At 41.1% G+C, this 12,922-nt stretch overlaps 1 protein-coding gene across 1 annotated transcript in view; it reads left to right on the top strand.

The window, feature by feature from the left end:
* Positions 1 to 12,908, top strand: part of RFX3 (regulatory factor X3) — a 209,502-nt gene extending 196,594 nt beyond the window's left edge. The window contains exons 16-18 of the mRNA XM_023728584.1: positions 7,666 to 7,708; positions 7,774 to 7,830; positions 12,493 to 12,908. Coding sequence (XP_023584352.1) covers positions 7,666 to 7,708; positions 7,774 to 7,830; positions 12,493 to 12,731 — 339 coding nt within the window. The 3' untranslated portion in view covers positions 12,732 to 12,908. The remainder of the gene's footprint in view (positions 1 to 7,665; positions 7,709 to 7,773; positions 7,831 to 12,492) is intronic.
* The last annotated feature ends 14 nt before the right edge of the window (positions 12,909 to 12,922 follow it).

The raw sequence follows: 12,922 nt of genomic DNA, 5'->3' as shown, positions 1-12,922 counted from the left end.
GTCTCTTGGGCTAATATTTTCCTTGTGTTTTTGGTATTCTTCATTCTCCTTTACTCCAGGTTGATGGAACCAATTGATGCATCTTAGATGGCTGCTCGCTAGCTTTTAACACCCCAGAAGCCACTCACCAAAGTGGGATGCAGAACATTTTCTTAATAAACTTTGTTATGCTAATTGACCTAGATGTCTCCTGAACCCATGGTACCCAAACCCCCCATCCCTGCTACTCTGTCCCTCAAATTGTTTGGTTGTATTCAGGAAACTTCTTAGCTTTTGTTTAGTCCAGTTGTGCTGACTTCCTCTGTAGTGTGCATTATCCTTTCCTTCACCTAAGAAAATTCTTGTCTACTATATAGTTAGTGAATAACCCTCTCCCTCCCTCCCCAACTTTGTAACCATCAAAGAATGTTTTCTTCTGTGTTTAAACCTTTTCTTATGTTCTTATAATAGTGGTCTTATACAATATTTGCCCTTTTGCAACTGAATAAATTCACTCAGCGTAATGCCTTCCAGATTCCTCCATATTATGTTTCATGTTTCATCATTGTTCTTTATCCTGCATAGTATTCCATCTGGTGAATATACCATAATTTGTTTATCCATTCGTCCATTGATGGGCACCTAGGTTGCTTCCATCTTTTTGCTATTGTGAACAGTGCTCCAATGAACATGGGTGTACATATATCTATTTGTGTGACGGCTCTTATTTCTCCAGGATATATTCCAAGGAGTGGGATTGCTGGATCGTATGGTACTTCTATTTCTAGCTTTTTAAGGAAGCGCCAAATCAATTTCCAAAGTGGTTGTACCATTTTACATTCCCACTAACAGTGAATAAGTGTTCCAGTCTCTCCACAACCTCTCCAACATTTATTATTTTGTGTTTTTCGGGTTAACGCTAGACTTGTTGGGTTGCGATGGTATCTCCTTGTAGTTTTGATTTGCATTTTTCTAATGGCTAGTTATCGTGAGCATTTCCTCATGTATCAGTTAGCTACCTGAATGTCCTTCTTTGGTGAACAGGCTGTTCATATCCTTTGCCCATTTTTTAATTGGGTTATATGTCTTTTTGTTGTTGAGGTTTTGCAGTATCTTGTAGATTTTAGAGAGAAGATGCCGATCGGATTTGTCGTAGTCAAAAATTTTTTCCCAGTCTGTAGGTTGTCTTTTTATTTTTTTGATGAAGTCTTTTGATGAGCATAAGTGTTTGATTTTTAGGAGCTCCCGGTTATCTAGTTTCTTCTCTGGTGTTTGTGCATTGTTAGTAATGTTTTGTTTTCTGTTTATGCCATGTGTTAGAGCTCCTGGCGTTGTCCCTATTTTTTCTTCCATGATCTTTATCGTTTTAAATTTTATATTTAGGTCTTTGATCCACTTTGACTTAGTTTTTGTGCATGGTGTGAGATGTGGGTCTTGTTTCATTTTTTTGCAGATGCATATCCAGTTATGCCAGCACCATTTGTTAAAGAGACTGTCTTTTCCCCAATTAATGGACTTTGGGTCTTTGTCAAATATCAGCTGCTCATAGGTGGATGAATTTACATCTGATTCTCAATTCTGTTCCATTGGTCTATGTATCTGTTGTTGTACCAGTACCAGGCTGTTTTGACTATCTTGACAGTATAATAGGTTCTAAAATCAGGTAGCGTGAGGCCTCCCACTTGGTTCTTCTTCTTAGTAATGCTTAACTTATCCGGGGCCTCTTCCCTTTCCGTATGAAGTTGGTGATTTGTTTCTCCATCTCATTAAGAAATGCCATTGGAATTTGTATCGGAATTGCATTGTATCTGTAGATCGCTTTTTGTAGAATTGACATTTTCACAATGTTGAGTCTTCCCATCCATGAGCAAGGTGTGTTTTCCACTTATGCAGGTCTGTTTTGGTTTCTTGCAGTAGTGTCTTGTAGTTTTCATTGTGTAGGTCTTTTACATCTCTGGTTAGATTTATTCCTAAGTATTTTATCTTCTTGGGTATTGATTTAGTGATTTCCTCTTCGAAGTTCTCTTTGTTGGTGTAGAGGAATCCAACTGATTTTTGTATATCTTGTATCCTGATACTTTACTAAAATCTCCTATTAGTTGCAGTAGTTTTCTTGTGACTTGTTTGGGGTTTTCTGTGTATAAAATCATATCATCTGCAAATAGAGATGCTTTTACTTCTTCTTTACCGATTTGGATGCCCTTTATTCTTTTTGTAGCCTAATTGCTCCTGGCTAGGACCTCTAGCACAATGTCGAATAAGAGTGGTGATAAACGGCATCCTTGCCTGTTCCCGTTCTCAAGGGGAGTGCTTTCAGACTCTCCATTTAGGATAATGTTGGCTGTTGGCTTTGTATAAATGGCCTTAATTATGTTGAAGAATTTACCTTCTATCCTATTTTGCTGAGAGTTTTTTTTATCACAGATAGGTGTTGGACCTTGTCAGATGCCGTTTCTGCATCAGTTGATAATATCATATGGTTCTTGTCTTTTTTATTTATGTGATGAATTGCGTTGATTGTTTTTCTAATGTTGAACCATCCCAGCATACCTGGTATAAATCGCACTGGATAATGGTGAATTGTTTTTTTGATATGTTGTTGAATTCTATTGGCTAGAATTTTGTTGAGGATTTTTGCGTCTATGTTCATGAGGGATATTGGTCTGTAATTTTCTTTTTCTGTGGTGTCTTTACCTGGTTTTTGTATCAGGGTTATGCTGGCTTCATAGAATGAGTTTGGGAGTATTCCATTGTTTTCTATGCTCTGAAATACCTTTAGTAGTAGTGGTATTAACTTCTCTGAAAGTTTGGTGGAATTCTCCCCTGAAACCATCAGGGCCAGGGCTTTTTTTGTTGGTGTTTGGGAGTTTTTTAATTACCTTTTCAATCTCTTCTTTGTTATAGGTTTATTTAGTTGCTCCACCTTTGTTTGTGTTAGTTTAGGTAGGTAGTGAGTTTCTAGAAATTTGTCCATTTTGTCTAGATTTTCAAATGTGTTAGAGTATAGTTTTCATAGTATTCTTGTATGATTCTTTTAATTTCAGTTGGGTCTGTTGTGATATTGCCCATCTCATTTCTTATTCGGGTTATTTGCTTCCTCTCCTTTTTTTCTTGTGTCAGTTTGGCCAATGGTTTATCAATTTTGTGGATCTTTTCAAAGAAGCACCTTTTGGGCTTGTTAACCCTTTCAGCTGTTTTTTATTCTCATTTAGTTCTGCTCTAATTCTTACTGTTTCCTTTCTTCTGGTGCCCAAGGGCTTCTTTTGCTGCTCTCTTTCTACTTGTTCGAATCGTAGGGTTAATGTTTTGATTTTGGTCCTTTCTTCCTTTTGGATGTGAGCATTTATTGCTATAAACTGACCTCTGAGCACTGCTTTTGCTGTGTCCCAAAGATTCTGGTAGGATGTGTTTTCATTCTCATTTGATTCTGTGAATTTCTTTATTCCATCCTTAATTTCTTCTATAACCCAGTAGTTTTTAAGCAAGATGTTGTTCAGTTTCCATGTGTTTGATTTTTTTTATTAATTTTATTAATTTCTACTTTTATGTCTTTATGGTCAGAATTTTTGTAATTTTTCAGTGCTTTGGATTCTGTTAAGGCTTGCTTTATGGCCTATTATGTGGTCTGCTCTAGAGACTATTCATGTGCATTGGAAAAGAAAGTATTCTTGGCTGCTGTTGGATGGAGTGCTTGGTATATGTCTATGAGACCAGGTTGGTTGATTGTGGCATTTAGATCTTCCATGGCTTTATTGAGCTTCTTTCTGGATGTTCTGTCCTTCACCGAAAGTGGTGTGTTGAAGTCTCCTACTATTATTGTGGAGCTGTCTATCTCTCTTTTCAGTGCTGTTAAGAGTTTGTTTTATGTATTTTGGAGCCCTGTCATTGGGTGCATAAATATTTATTATGGTTATGTCCCTCTGGTGTATTGACCCTTTAATATTTATATAGTGTCCTTCCTTATCCTTTGTGGTGGATTTTACTTTAAAGTCTATTTTGTGAGAGATTAATATTGCCACTCCTGCTCTTTTTTGATTGTTGTTTGTTTGATATATTTTTTTCCATCCTTTGAGTCTTTGTTTGTGTCTTTAAGATGTGTCTCTTATAGGCAGCATTTAGATGGATTGTGTTTTTTTTTTTATCCATTCTTCCACTCTCTGTCTCTTTATTGATGCATTTAGTCCGTTTACATTTAATGTAATTATTGATAGGTATGAGTTTAATGCTGTCATTTTGATGTCTTTTTTTTTTATGTTGTTGAAAGTTTCTTTGTTCCACTTAATTTTCTGTGCTGAGTCATTTTTCTTTATATATTTTCTCTTCATCTTTTTCATTGTTGTTGATTTTGTATTTGTTGAGTCTTTATGTTTTTCTTGTTTTTTATTTTGATGTGTAGGATTGTTAGTGTGCTTTGTAGTTACCTTAATATTTACCTCTATTTTTCTAAGTTTAAAGCACTCTTTTATTTCTTTGTATTGCGTTGTCTTCCTCTCCATATGAAAGATCTATGACTACATTTTTTAGTCCCTCTTTTTTGTGTTAATGTTGTCATCTTTTACATATTGATGTCTCTCTTTCCCTATTTTCAGTGTTTCAGCTTTATTTTTGTAACTTCCCTATCTGGGTTGATATCTGGTTGCTCTGTCCTGTGTTCTACTCTTGGGTTGTTCTCTGATGTTATTGATTTTCTAACCGGAGGACTCCCTTTGGTATTTCCTGTAATTTTGGTTTGGTTTTTGCAAATTCCCTAAACTTCTGTTTATGTGGAAATGTCCTAATTTCACCATCATATTTGAGAGACAGTTTTGCTGGATATATAATCCTTCGCTGGCAGTTTTTTTTTTCCTTCAAGGCTTTATATATGTCATCCCATTGCCTTCTTGCCTGCATGGTTTCTGCTGAGTAGTCCAAGCTTAGTCTTACTGACTCTTCTTTGTAGGTGACTTTTCGTTTATCTCTAGAAGCTCTTAAAATTCTCTCTTTATCTTTGGTTTTGGCAAGTTTGATTATAATATGTCTTGGTGACTTTCTTTTGGGATCTACCTTGGGTGGGGTTTGATGAGCATCTTGGATAGATATCTTCTCATCTTTCACAATATCAGGGAAGTTTTATGCCAACAAATCTTCAACAATTCTCTCTGTATTTTCTGTTATCCCCCGATTCTAGTACTCTAATCACTCATAGATTATTCTTCTTGATAGAGTCCCACATCATTCTTTAGGTTTCTTCTTTTTTTTTTTTTTAATTCTTTTATCTGATTTTTCCTCAAATAAGTTGGTGTCAAGTGCTTTATCTTCAATGTCACTGATTCTGACTTCTGTTGCCTCATTTATGCTCCTTTGACTTTCTATTCAGTTGTCTAATTCTGAAATTTTATTATTAATCTTCTGGATTTCTGTTTGCTGTCTCTCTATGGATTCTTGCAGCCTGTTAAATTTGTCATTATGCTTTTCTCTAATCTTCTTGAGTTCCTCTATTACTTCATCTCTGTGTTCCTTGGATTGTCTGTGTTTTGCCTTATCTCCTTCCTGATATCTTGAAGAGTTCTGTATATTAATCTTTTGTATTCTACCTCTGGTAATTCCAAGAAGTTTTCTTCCTCTGGAAAATTTCTTGATTCTTTGTTTTGGGAGCTTGCTGAAGCCATCATGGTCTGCCTCTTTATATGATTTGATATTGACTGTTGTCTCCGAGCCATCAATAAGTTATTATATTTATTTATTTTATGTTTGCTTACTGTGTCCTAGCTTCTTGTTTTGTTTTGTTTTGATAGGCACAAATAGGCTGCTCGTGTGAGCTAGTTTAATTATTGGGGCCTTTGGAGCTTTAACGTCCTGTTACCTGGTAGTTAGATCTGTTACTAGGTATGTGAGCCCAGGAGTTTGTTTACTTTTCTTGTATGTATTCATCTCAGGTGTCCCAATAGTCAGTCACCAAGTGTGTGGTGCAGGCTCTCACCTACAGTCCTAGACAGGCAGGGGTGATTGTTGTAGGCACAGGTATCTGGCTGCAGTAGGGGGTCATGGGCTGAGCAAGGCAGGAGGCTGATGGCTGCCCCTGAGTGTCTGGGAGGAAAGCGTGTCCCTGTTCCCTGGAACGCATAGGTGGGTGGGTTTTGCAGCAGGACTGTGGGCACCCAGTGCTGTTGGCTGTAAGGACTGGGAGGCACCACTTATTCTTGGACCCCTGTCACAGGTTGCTAGGTGGTGTGGGTGGAGCCACCAGTCCTCAGGCCCCAATGTGGGTAGCTGAAGACCCTGCTTAATGGGCACAACAGTGTCAAATGTCATGAACCTGCCACTTCACCCTATAGCTGATACCATTGGAAGTTAGGCTTCAGGTATATACCTTGTTGTACTGTGGTAATGAGGGCCTAAGCTGTTGAAATGGGCCCACACAGGTCTATGCGGGGTGGAAGGCATTTGAAGTCCGTGGACCCCTTATGCCTGTGCCTAGGCAAAGGAGCCGTGCCTGCCCTGAGTTACTGGCTTCGGGGAGCTGGCAGATTATTTTTTCCTGTTTGTTAATTTGTTCCTTTCCAAGGCCAGGAGAATGGCTCAGGGCATGTGACGGGTCCTACTTCCGGCCCAGGGGACTTGGCAGTCACTGAAGCTGGCCTGGGACCCAGTGCATAGCGGGAAGGAGGCAGGTAAATGGGAAAGAGGTTTTTCCCAAAGGAGGTGTCTTTTGATCCACACGGTAGGTCAGATGCATGTACTTATCTTTTGCTGATTGAGTGCCACTTTTCACTGGTTCTGAAGGCCTGAGGAGACTCTCTGCCACCCAGTCCCTCCCAATGTGGAAAACGCCTCCTGAGTGCCCCTGCTTGCCTCACTGCGCACGCCAGCCAATCCGGCCTGAAGGGTATGGGCTCCCACCAGGTCAGGTCTGGCAACTCCTCGCTGCTTCCGAACCATCTCTCCTTCCCCCTGCCACTCAGTCCAATTTGTTAACTTTGCCTTTGATGTTCAGGACTCCTAGATTGTCATATATAACTGATTCATTTGTTTTTTCGGATTTTTATTGTAAGAAGGACCATAGGAAGCGTCTGACTACTCTGCCATCTTGACCCTACCTGCCCTTCGTTTTTAAAATGGGACCCTGCTACCTTAGCAAATAAGGGCATCAGTCAACAAGATAAAAGTCTCAAATGAAAGCTTTTGTAAAAAATAAATACACTTAACCTGGGATTCTAGTTTTTTCAATTGTACTAATAAAAACTTTAAAAACTGCATTCAACCAAACAGTTGAACTGTGTTTCTCAAATCTGGAAACTCCAAGTGGACTCCTGGGCCAGTCCTGGGGACTGGGGCTTACACGGCCTCTTGATTGGAGCTTTTCCAAATGTATTCCACCACCCCTCCTCCCACTGGTCATTTGGGTAACATGCCTCTACTTCTTCATTGCTAAGTGGAAATAATAAAAGGGAAAATGGAGCATGGAAGGCAGGGAAAATTGTTATCCTTTTGCAAAGAGTCTAAGACAGCTAAATTGTGACATAGTTTGAACTGTTCAAATTCGACAAGTTTGATGGGGAAATAATATGACCCGTGTAGTCAGAGTTCAAAATGGTCATTAGTTTCCAGTTTTACAAAGTACTATGTGGCATTTTTACCACAGACTGATAGAATGTTATTTTATTCTGCCTGATAGTAACTATTGCACAAATGACTGTTGTTTTGCAGTTCGGTGATTTAAATGCCGTGTCTCCTGGAAATCTGGATAAAGGTAAGGATTGAAAGTAGCGTACACTTCTAAGTCTGTTTTCTTCTTTAACTGAGAAATTCTCGTAGGAGGAAATGTGGTGAATGGTACAGCCCTCTATGCTGTGGAAGCGGCATACAATCCAGGTGAGGGTGACATTTGCGTCCTTTGTAATCCTTCATTACTCTTCTTTCTACTCCACCCCTGCCTTCTTTACGTGGGGCCTACTAAATGCAGAGAATTGAATCTAAATGCATTTTCAAACCCTTTCAGCTTATTGCCTGAAATTAATCACAGAAAGTAACAAGAAACTATTTTTGACCATGGCTAGAGTCCTGGAGGAAAGTGATAAAACTAGGCCTAACAGTTTTATTCAAGGTCCACCAGGTCAGGCACCCAGGCCTTGAGCCTCCCCACCTCACCAGTTCACACCTTCAGTAGAAAGAGAACTCAGAGATGATAATGAAATGTACTATATCCAGACTTCCTGGAGCCACAGAGGCTGGATGAACCCCCAACACTATTGCCCTGAGATCATCTGTGAACTTGAAACCAAAAATATCCCCTGAAGTCTTCTTAAAACCAAACAATAGTTTGGCTAAACTAGTAAAGAATGTCTGCCTTGAGCATTATGCTCTTTGAAAAACTCTCTATATGGGATCAGATTGACAATAGCACCTTGAAAGTTTATATTAATGGAGGAGGAACGACTCAGAAAAGGAGGGTGAAAATGATTGCACAGCTTGAAGAATGTAATCGACGTCACTGAATTGTACATGTAGAAACCGTTGACTTGATACATGTTTTGTTGTGTATTCTCTCAACAAAAACAACAAAATAAAGTTAAAAAAATAAATTTACTGTAAAAGTAAGGTCAGTAGGGGCATAGATGGAAAGGTAACATGTACACCTCTTAAATTTTAATACAGGCATTACCATTCTAATATGATCATACGTCATGCAGTCCTGAAGAACCACATGATCTTTAAAATCACGTGGTAAAAAGAACAGGGCTTGAGGGGAAACGAGGTTGAGTGGTTCAGCACTCAGCTGCTAACCAAGAAGTCAGTGGTTCAAACCCACCAGCCATTCCCTGGGAGAAAAGACCTGGCAATCTGCTCCCATAAGGATTTCAGCCTAGAGAACCCTCTGGGGCAGTTCTGTTCTGTCCTGTAGGGTCGCTATGAGTCAGAATTGACCCGATGGCACACGACAACAACCAGAGAATGTCTGTGGAATTGTAGGTGCGTTAATTTGTCCCTAGGAACTGGAGAAGGAACTTGCTTTTGGGCGATTGCTTTATAGTCTACCCAAAGGAACCCTGTCTCCACAAGTGACCCTAAGTAAATTGACTAGTGCACTTAAGTTTAGTTCTGCCCATTATCCCACTGCTGTTTCCATCCACAACGAGGTAGATGGAAGGACTTTCCCATCTCCTATTTCCCTCTCCACTCTCCCGCTGGCTTGGAAATGATTTTTCCCTTTCAGTGTTGCCTCTTGTTATTCTAACACTATTTCTGAGATGCGGGAACGTTGGTGGAGAGCAGCAGAGAAGCAGTGTGCTTTTCCCTCCCCCTCACTCCCTGTGGTGTGGCCTGTGGGGCCCATTCACCCGAGACCCAGTGCCTCTTAACCTATGGCCAGACAGGCATGTTCAGGAACTAATGATTGAATGCAAAATCTCAGGAGTTTTTGAGGATTTTTCTCCACAAAATGAAAATTTTCTTTCCTGATAGTAAAATATTGGCTCTATAGAAAAATCTCAAGTAATACTGTCTTAGAGTGGGTTCTCCAGAGGAACAAAACTAGTGAAGCGGATGTTGTTGTTGTTGTTGTCAGATGCCATCGATTCATTTCTGACTCATAGTGACCCTATAGGACAGAGTAGAATTGCCCCATAGGGTTTCTAAGGAGCGGCTGGTGGATTTGAACTGCTGACCTTTTGGTTAGCAGCCGAGCTCTTAACCACTACACCACTGAGGTCTCCAGTGAAGTGTATATAGATACGTATATGTAGAGAGAGAAATTTACTTCAAGGAAATGACTCACGAAGCTGTGAGGAAATGGCTCACGTGATTATGAGGGCTGGCAAGTCCCAAATCTGTGGGTCAGACAACAGGCTAATGACCTCTGCTGGCTCACGTGGTTGCAGGGGCTGGCAAATCCAAAATCTGCAGGTCAGGCAGCAGGTTGGAGGCCTCTGCAGGCTTCCACCCCAAGAACCAGAGGTCAGACGCTGAGAAGACTGCAGGGTCCATAGAGTAAGCTTTGCCAGAACATTGGTTTGTATCATGAATACAGGCCATACCCCAAGGAAACTCCCCTTCAACTGACTGGCTGCTCACATCAGATCACAAAATGGGAGGTGATTACATAGTGTCTGCCAAACCACCGAGAATCTTAGCCTCGCCAAGTTGGCACGTAACATTGACCATCCCAAATACAGAGAACTAAAACCTATAGAAAGGGAAACTCTTTAGTCACATCCCTTAAGAGACTACACCATCAGAGTCTGGCGTGGGAATCCTTCTAGACATTTTTTGTTTATATATGTAAACAGATGTGAAAACAAAACCACAAAGTATCATACAAGCATCTTTCAGTTATACTCTTCTTGACAAAACAATGTCGACCTAATGTACGGCACTTCCTGCTCCCTCTTTGCCTTTGAATGTACAGACTGTAATTAATTATCAAGTTCATTTTCCAGAGGCAAACCAGTAATTGCATAAAGTAGATGGGCCAAGGTGGTCTTTAGCCTTATCTGCGAGCATTTCTTTGTTTTTCACTTATTGACACGTTACAGACATCATTTCTAGTCAATAGGTGCTCATCTCAACCTTTATAATCACACACACCATTTCTCACGAGCTTGCACAACGCGCAACCTGCACAACCCTACCTGGCAGTCCTGCTGCTCCCCACATCACTGTTTGGAGCCATCTTTGCCCCAGGTGGTGATAGGAGAAGAGTTAGGAGCCCGTTGATGTGGCGAGCTGCATGAGCAGCGATCGCTGCTGTAGCTGTGCCCCAGGTGGTGAAACTAGACCCCACACTGCTTACAGAGAGCCCAACTGAATCTGACGGAAGGCGTGCTTGCTGCACCCTCACTGTGCCTGCTATACCAGAGAATTTAATATAATAGAGATCTGATTCTGCTTACGTGAGTCAATACAAGAAGTCAAATCTAACCGTAAGTAGAGATATATATTTAGTTAAGTTGTTGCTGGGTGCCATCAAGTAGATTTTCATCTCATAGCAACCCCATGTGACAGAGTAGAACTGCCCCATAGGGTTTTCTTGGCTGGCATCTTTATAGGAGCAGGTCACCAGGTCTTTCTCCCATGAAGCCTCTGGGTGGGTTCGAACCGCCAACCTTTTGATTAGCAGCCGAGCGCTTAACCATGTGCCGCCATGTTGATTATATGGTTTTTCTCTCTCTCTGATAAGTAATCAAATATGTTGAAATGTTTCTTTAGTGATTTAAAAGATAAAGTAAAAAGATGATTAAGGCAAAAATACATTCCCCACTGTTTGAAAATTATCACTTATGATAAGGTACCCTCCACAGCGTTCTGGGGAGACTGTCACGCCGTGGTAAAGCTATACGTGGGCATTTTCTTTCTGTATGCACTTTTGAATTCTAACAGTGCGCGCTGGAAAAAATGAAATGGGATTCTATTATAATGCCATTTTAGTTAATATAAAATGTATTAAAACTGAGGGATAACAGTGACTGTTTAATACATCAATGTCCAGGAACGAATACTGGCTATTAACAGTGAGCATCAGCGTTGCTAGGAAGGCAAATTCATTGTACATTTTTAATCTGATACTGCCACTTTGGTCTTCATGATTTTTTGTAATAAAAATTAAAAACCAAAACCGCGTTGCCATCGAGTCGATTCCAACTCATAGCAACCCTATAGGACAGAGTAGAACTGCCCCATAGGGTTTCTAAGGAGTGGCTGGTAGATTCAAACTGTCCACCTTTTGATCAGCAGCCGTAGCTCTTAACCACTGTGCCACCAGGGCTCCTTAATATTATAGTCTGCGGCATTGTTGTGCACTAAAAAGTCTGGACAGCAGCCCCTGCTTATCCGTGCAGGTTATTTGCGAATCAGCATATGTTAACACCAGCACAGATGAAATTTAGGTCCAGCGTAAACTTTTTAGGCGGTCTCGGAGAACTTTTTTTTTTTAGTTAGCATTTTCCAGCTCAGTGCATTCCCCGCAAGTCAGCGTAGCGTCCCAGAGCAGCTACGTTATAACAGCAAAAGTTAGGCCACAATTCAGCATAGTAGCTCTCAGACGTCCCAGAGGGCTTCTTAAAAGAACTGTTGAAGGCACCCATCACAGATTAGCCAAAAATAAATTATCTTCGCTGTGTTTGAAAGGAAGGAGCCTTGGTGGCACAACAGTTAAGCGCTGGGCTACTGATCAGAAGTTCCGCGGTTTGAACCCACCCAGCGGCTCCAAGGGAGAGAGAGCTGGGGATCTGCTTCCGTAAAGTTACAGCCTAGAAAAGCCTACCGGGCAGTTCTGCTCTGTCACATGGGGTCCCTATGAGTCGGAATCCACTGGAGGGCACCTAACAACAACATTTTGAAAGGAATACGGGTACACCAGCAGCGCATTGATACAAGTAGAATCCATTGGAAGGAAAACCTACAAGTCTTGTCCCCTGAGAAGAGCTGAGAAGCTGCTCTCCTAGTGGACTGTCTCCTAGCGTCTCTGAAGCACACGCGTTGGTGGCTGCTGGCCACTTTGCCTCCGGGTAAGAGTGTTGGTACTGTTTGTTTCTGCAGATGAGGGCAGCGAAGTGGAAAGTGAGATGGATGAAGAGCTGGATGACTCTTCAGAGCCCCAAGCCAAAAGAGAGAAGACCGAGCTGACCCCAGCGTACTCGGTGGGCTGCATGCAGCCCGTGCTGGAGAGCAGCGTGCAGCCGAGCCTGCTGAACCCCATCCACAGCGAGCACATTGTCAGCAGCACTCAGACTATCCGGCAGTGCAGCGCCACGGGAAACACCTACACCGCAGTCTAACGCTTATTACAGCTGCTTGTTCCAGCTTACTTTAACCCTGTTGATATCGGGCTTAAGCTGAGAAATGAGTAAGCCCGAAGGTCGACTGTTGTCAGATTCTATCTGTGCTGAACATTACCTTTTTGGAGTTGTGAAATGGAATGGGTGTATGTATTTCGCCAGGTGTTTTTTTTTTTTTTTTTTTTTTTTTT

This window comes from Trichechus manatus, unplaced genomic scaffold (genome assembly GCF_000243295.1).
Source record: "Trichechus manatus latirostris isolate Lorelei unplaced genomic scaffold, TriManLat1.0 scaffold00025, whole genome shotgun sequence".
In the NCBI taxonomy this organism is placed as follows: Eukaryota; Metazoa; Chordata; class Mammalia; order Sirenia; family Trichechidae; genus Trichechus; species Trichechus manatus.
Note: the sequence above shows the minus strand (reverse complement) of the source record. Positions and strands in the feature narration are given on the sequence as shown.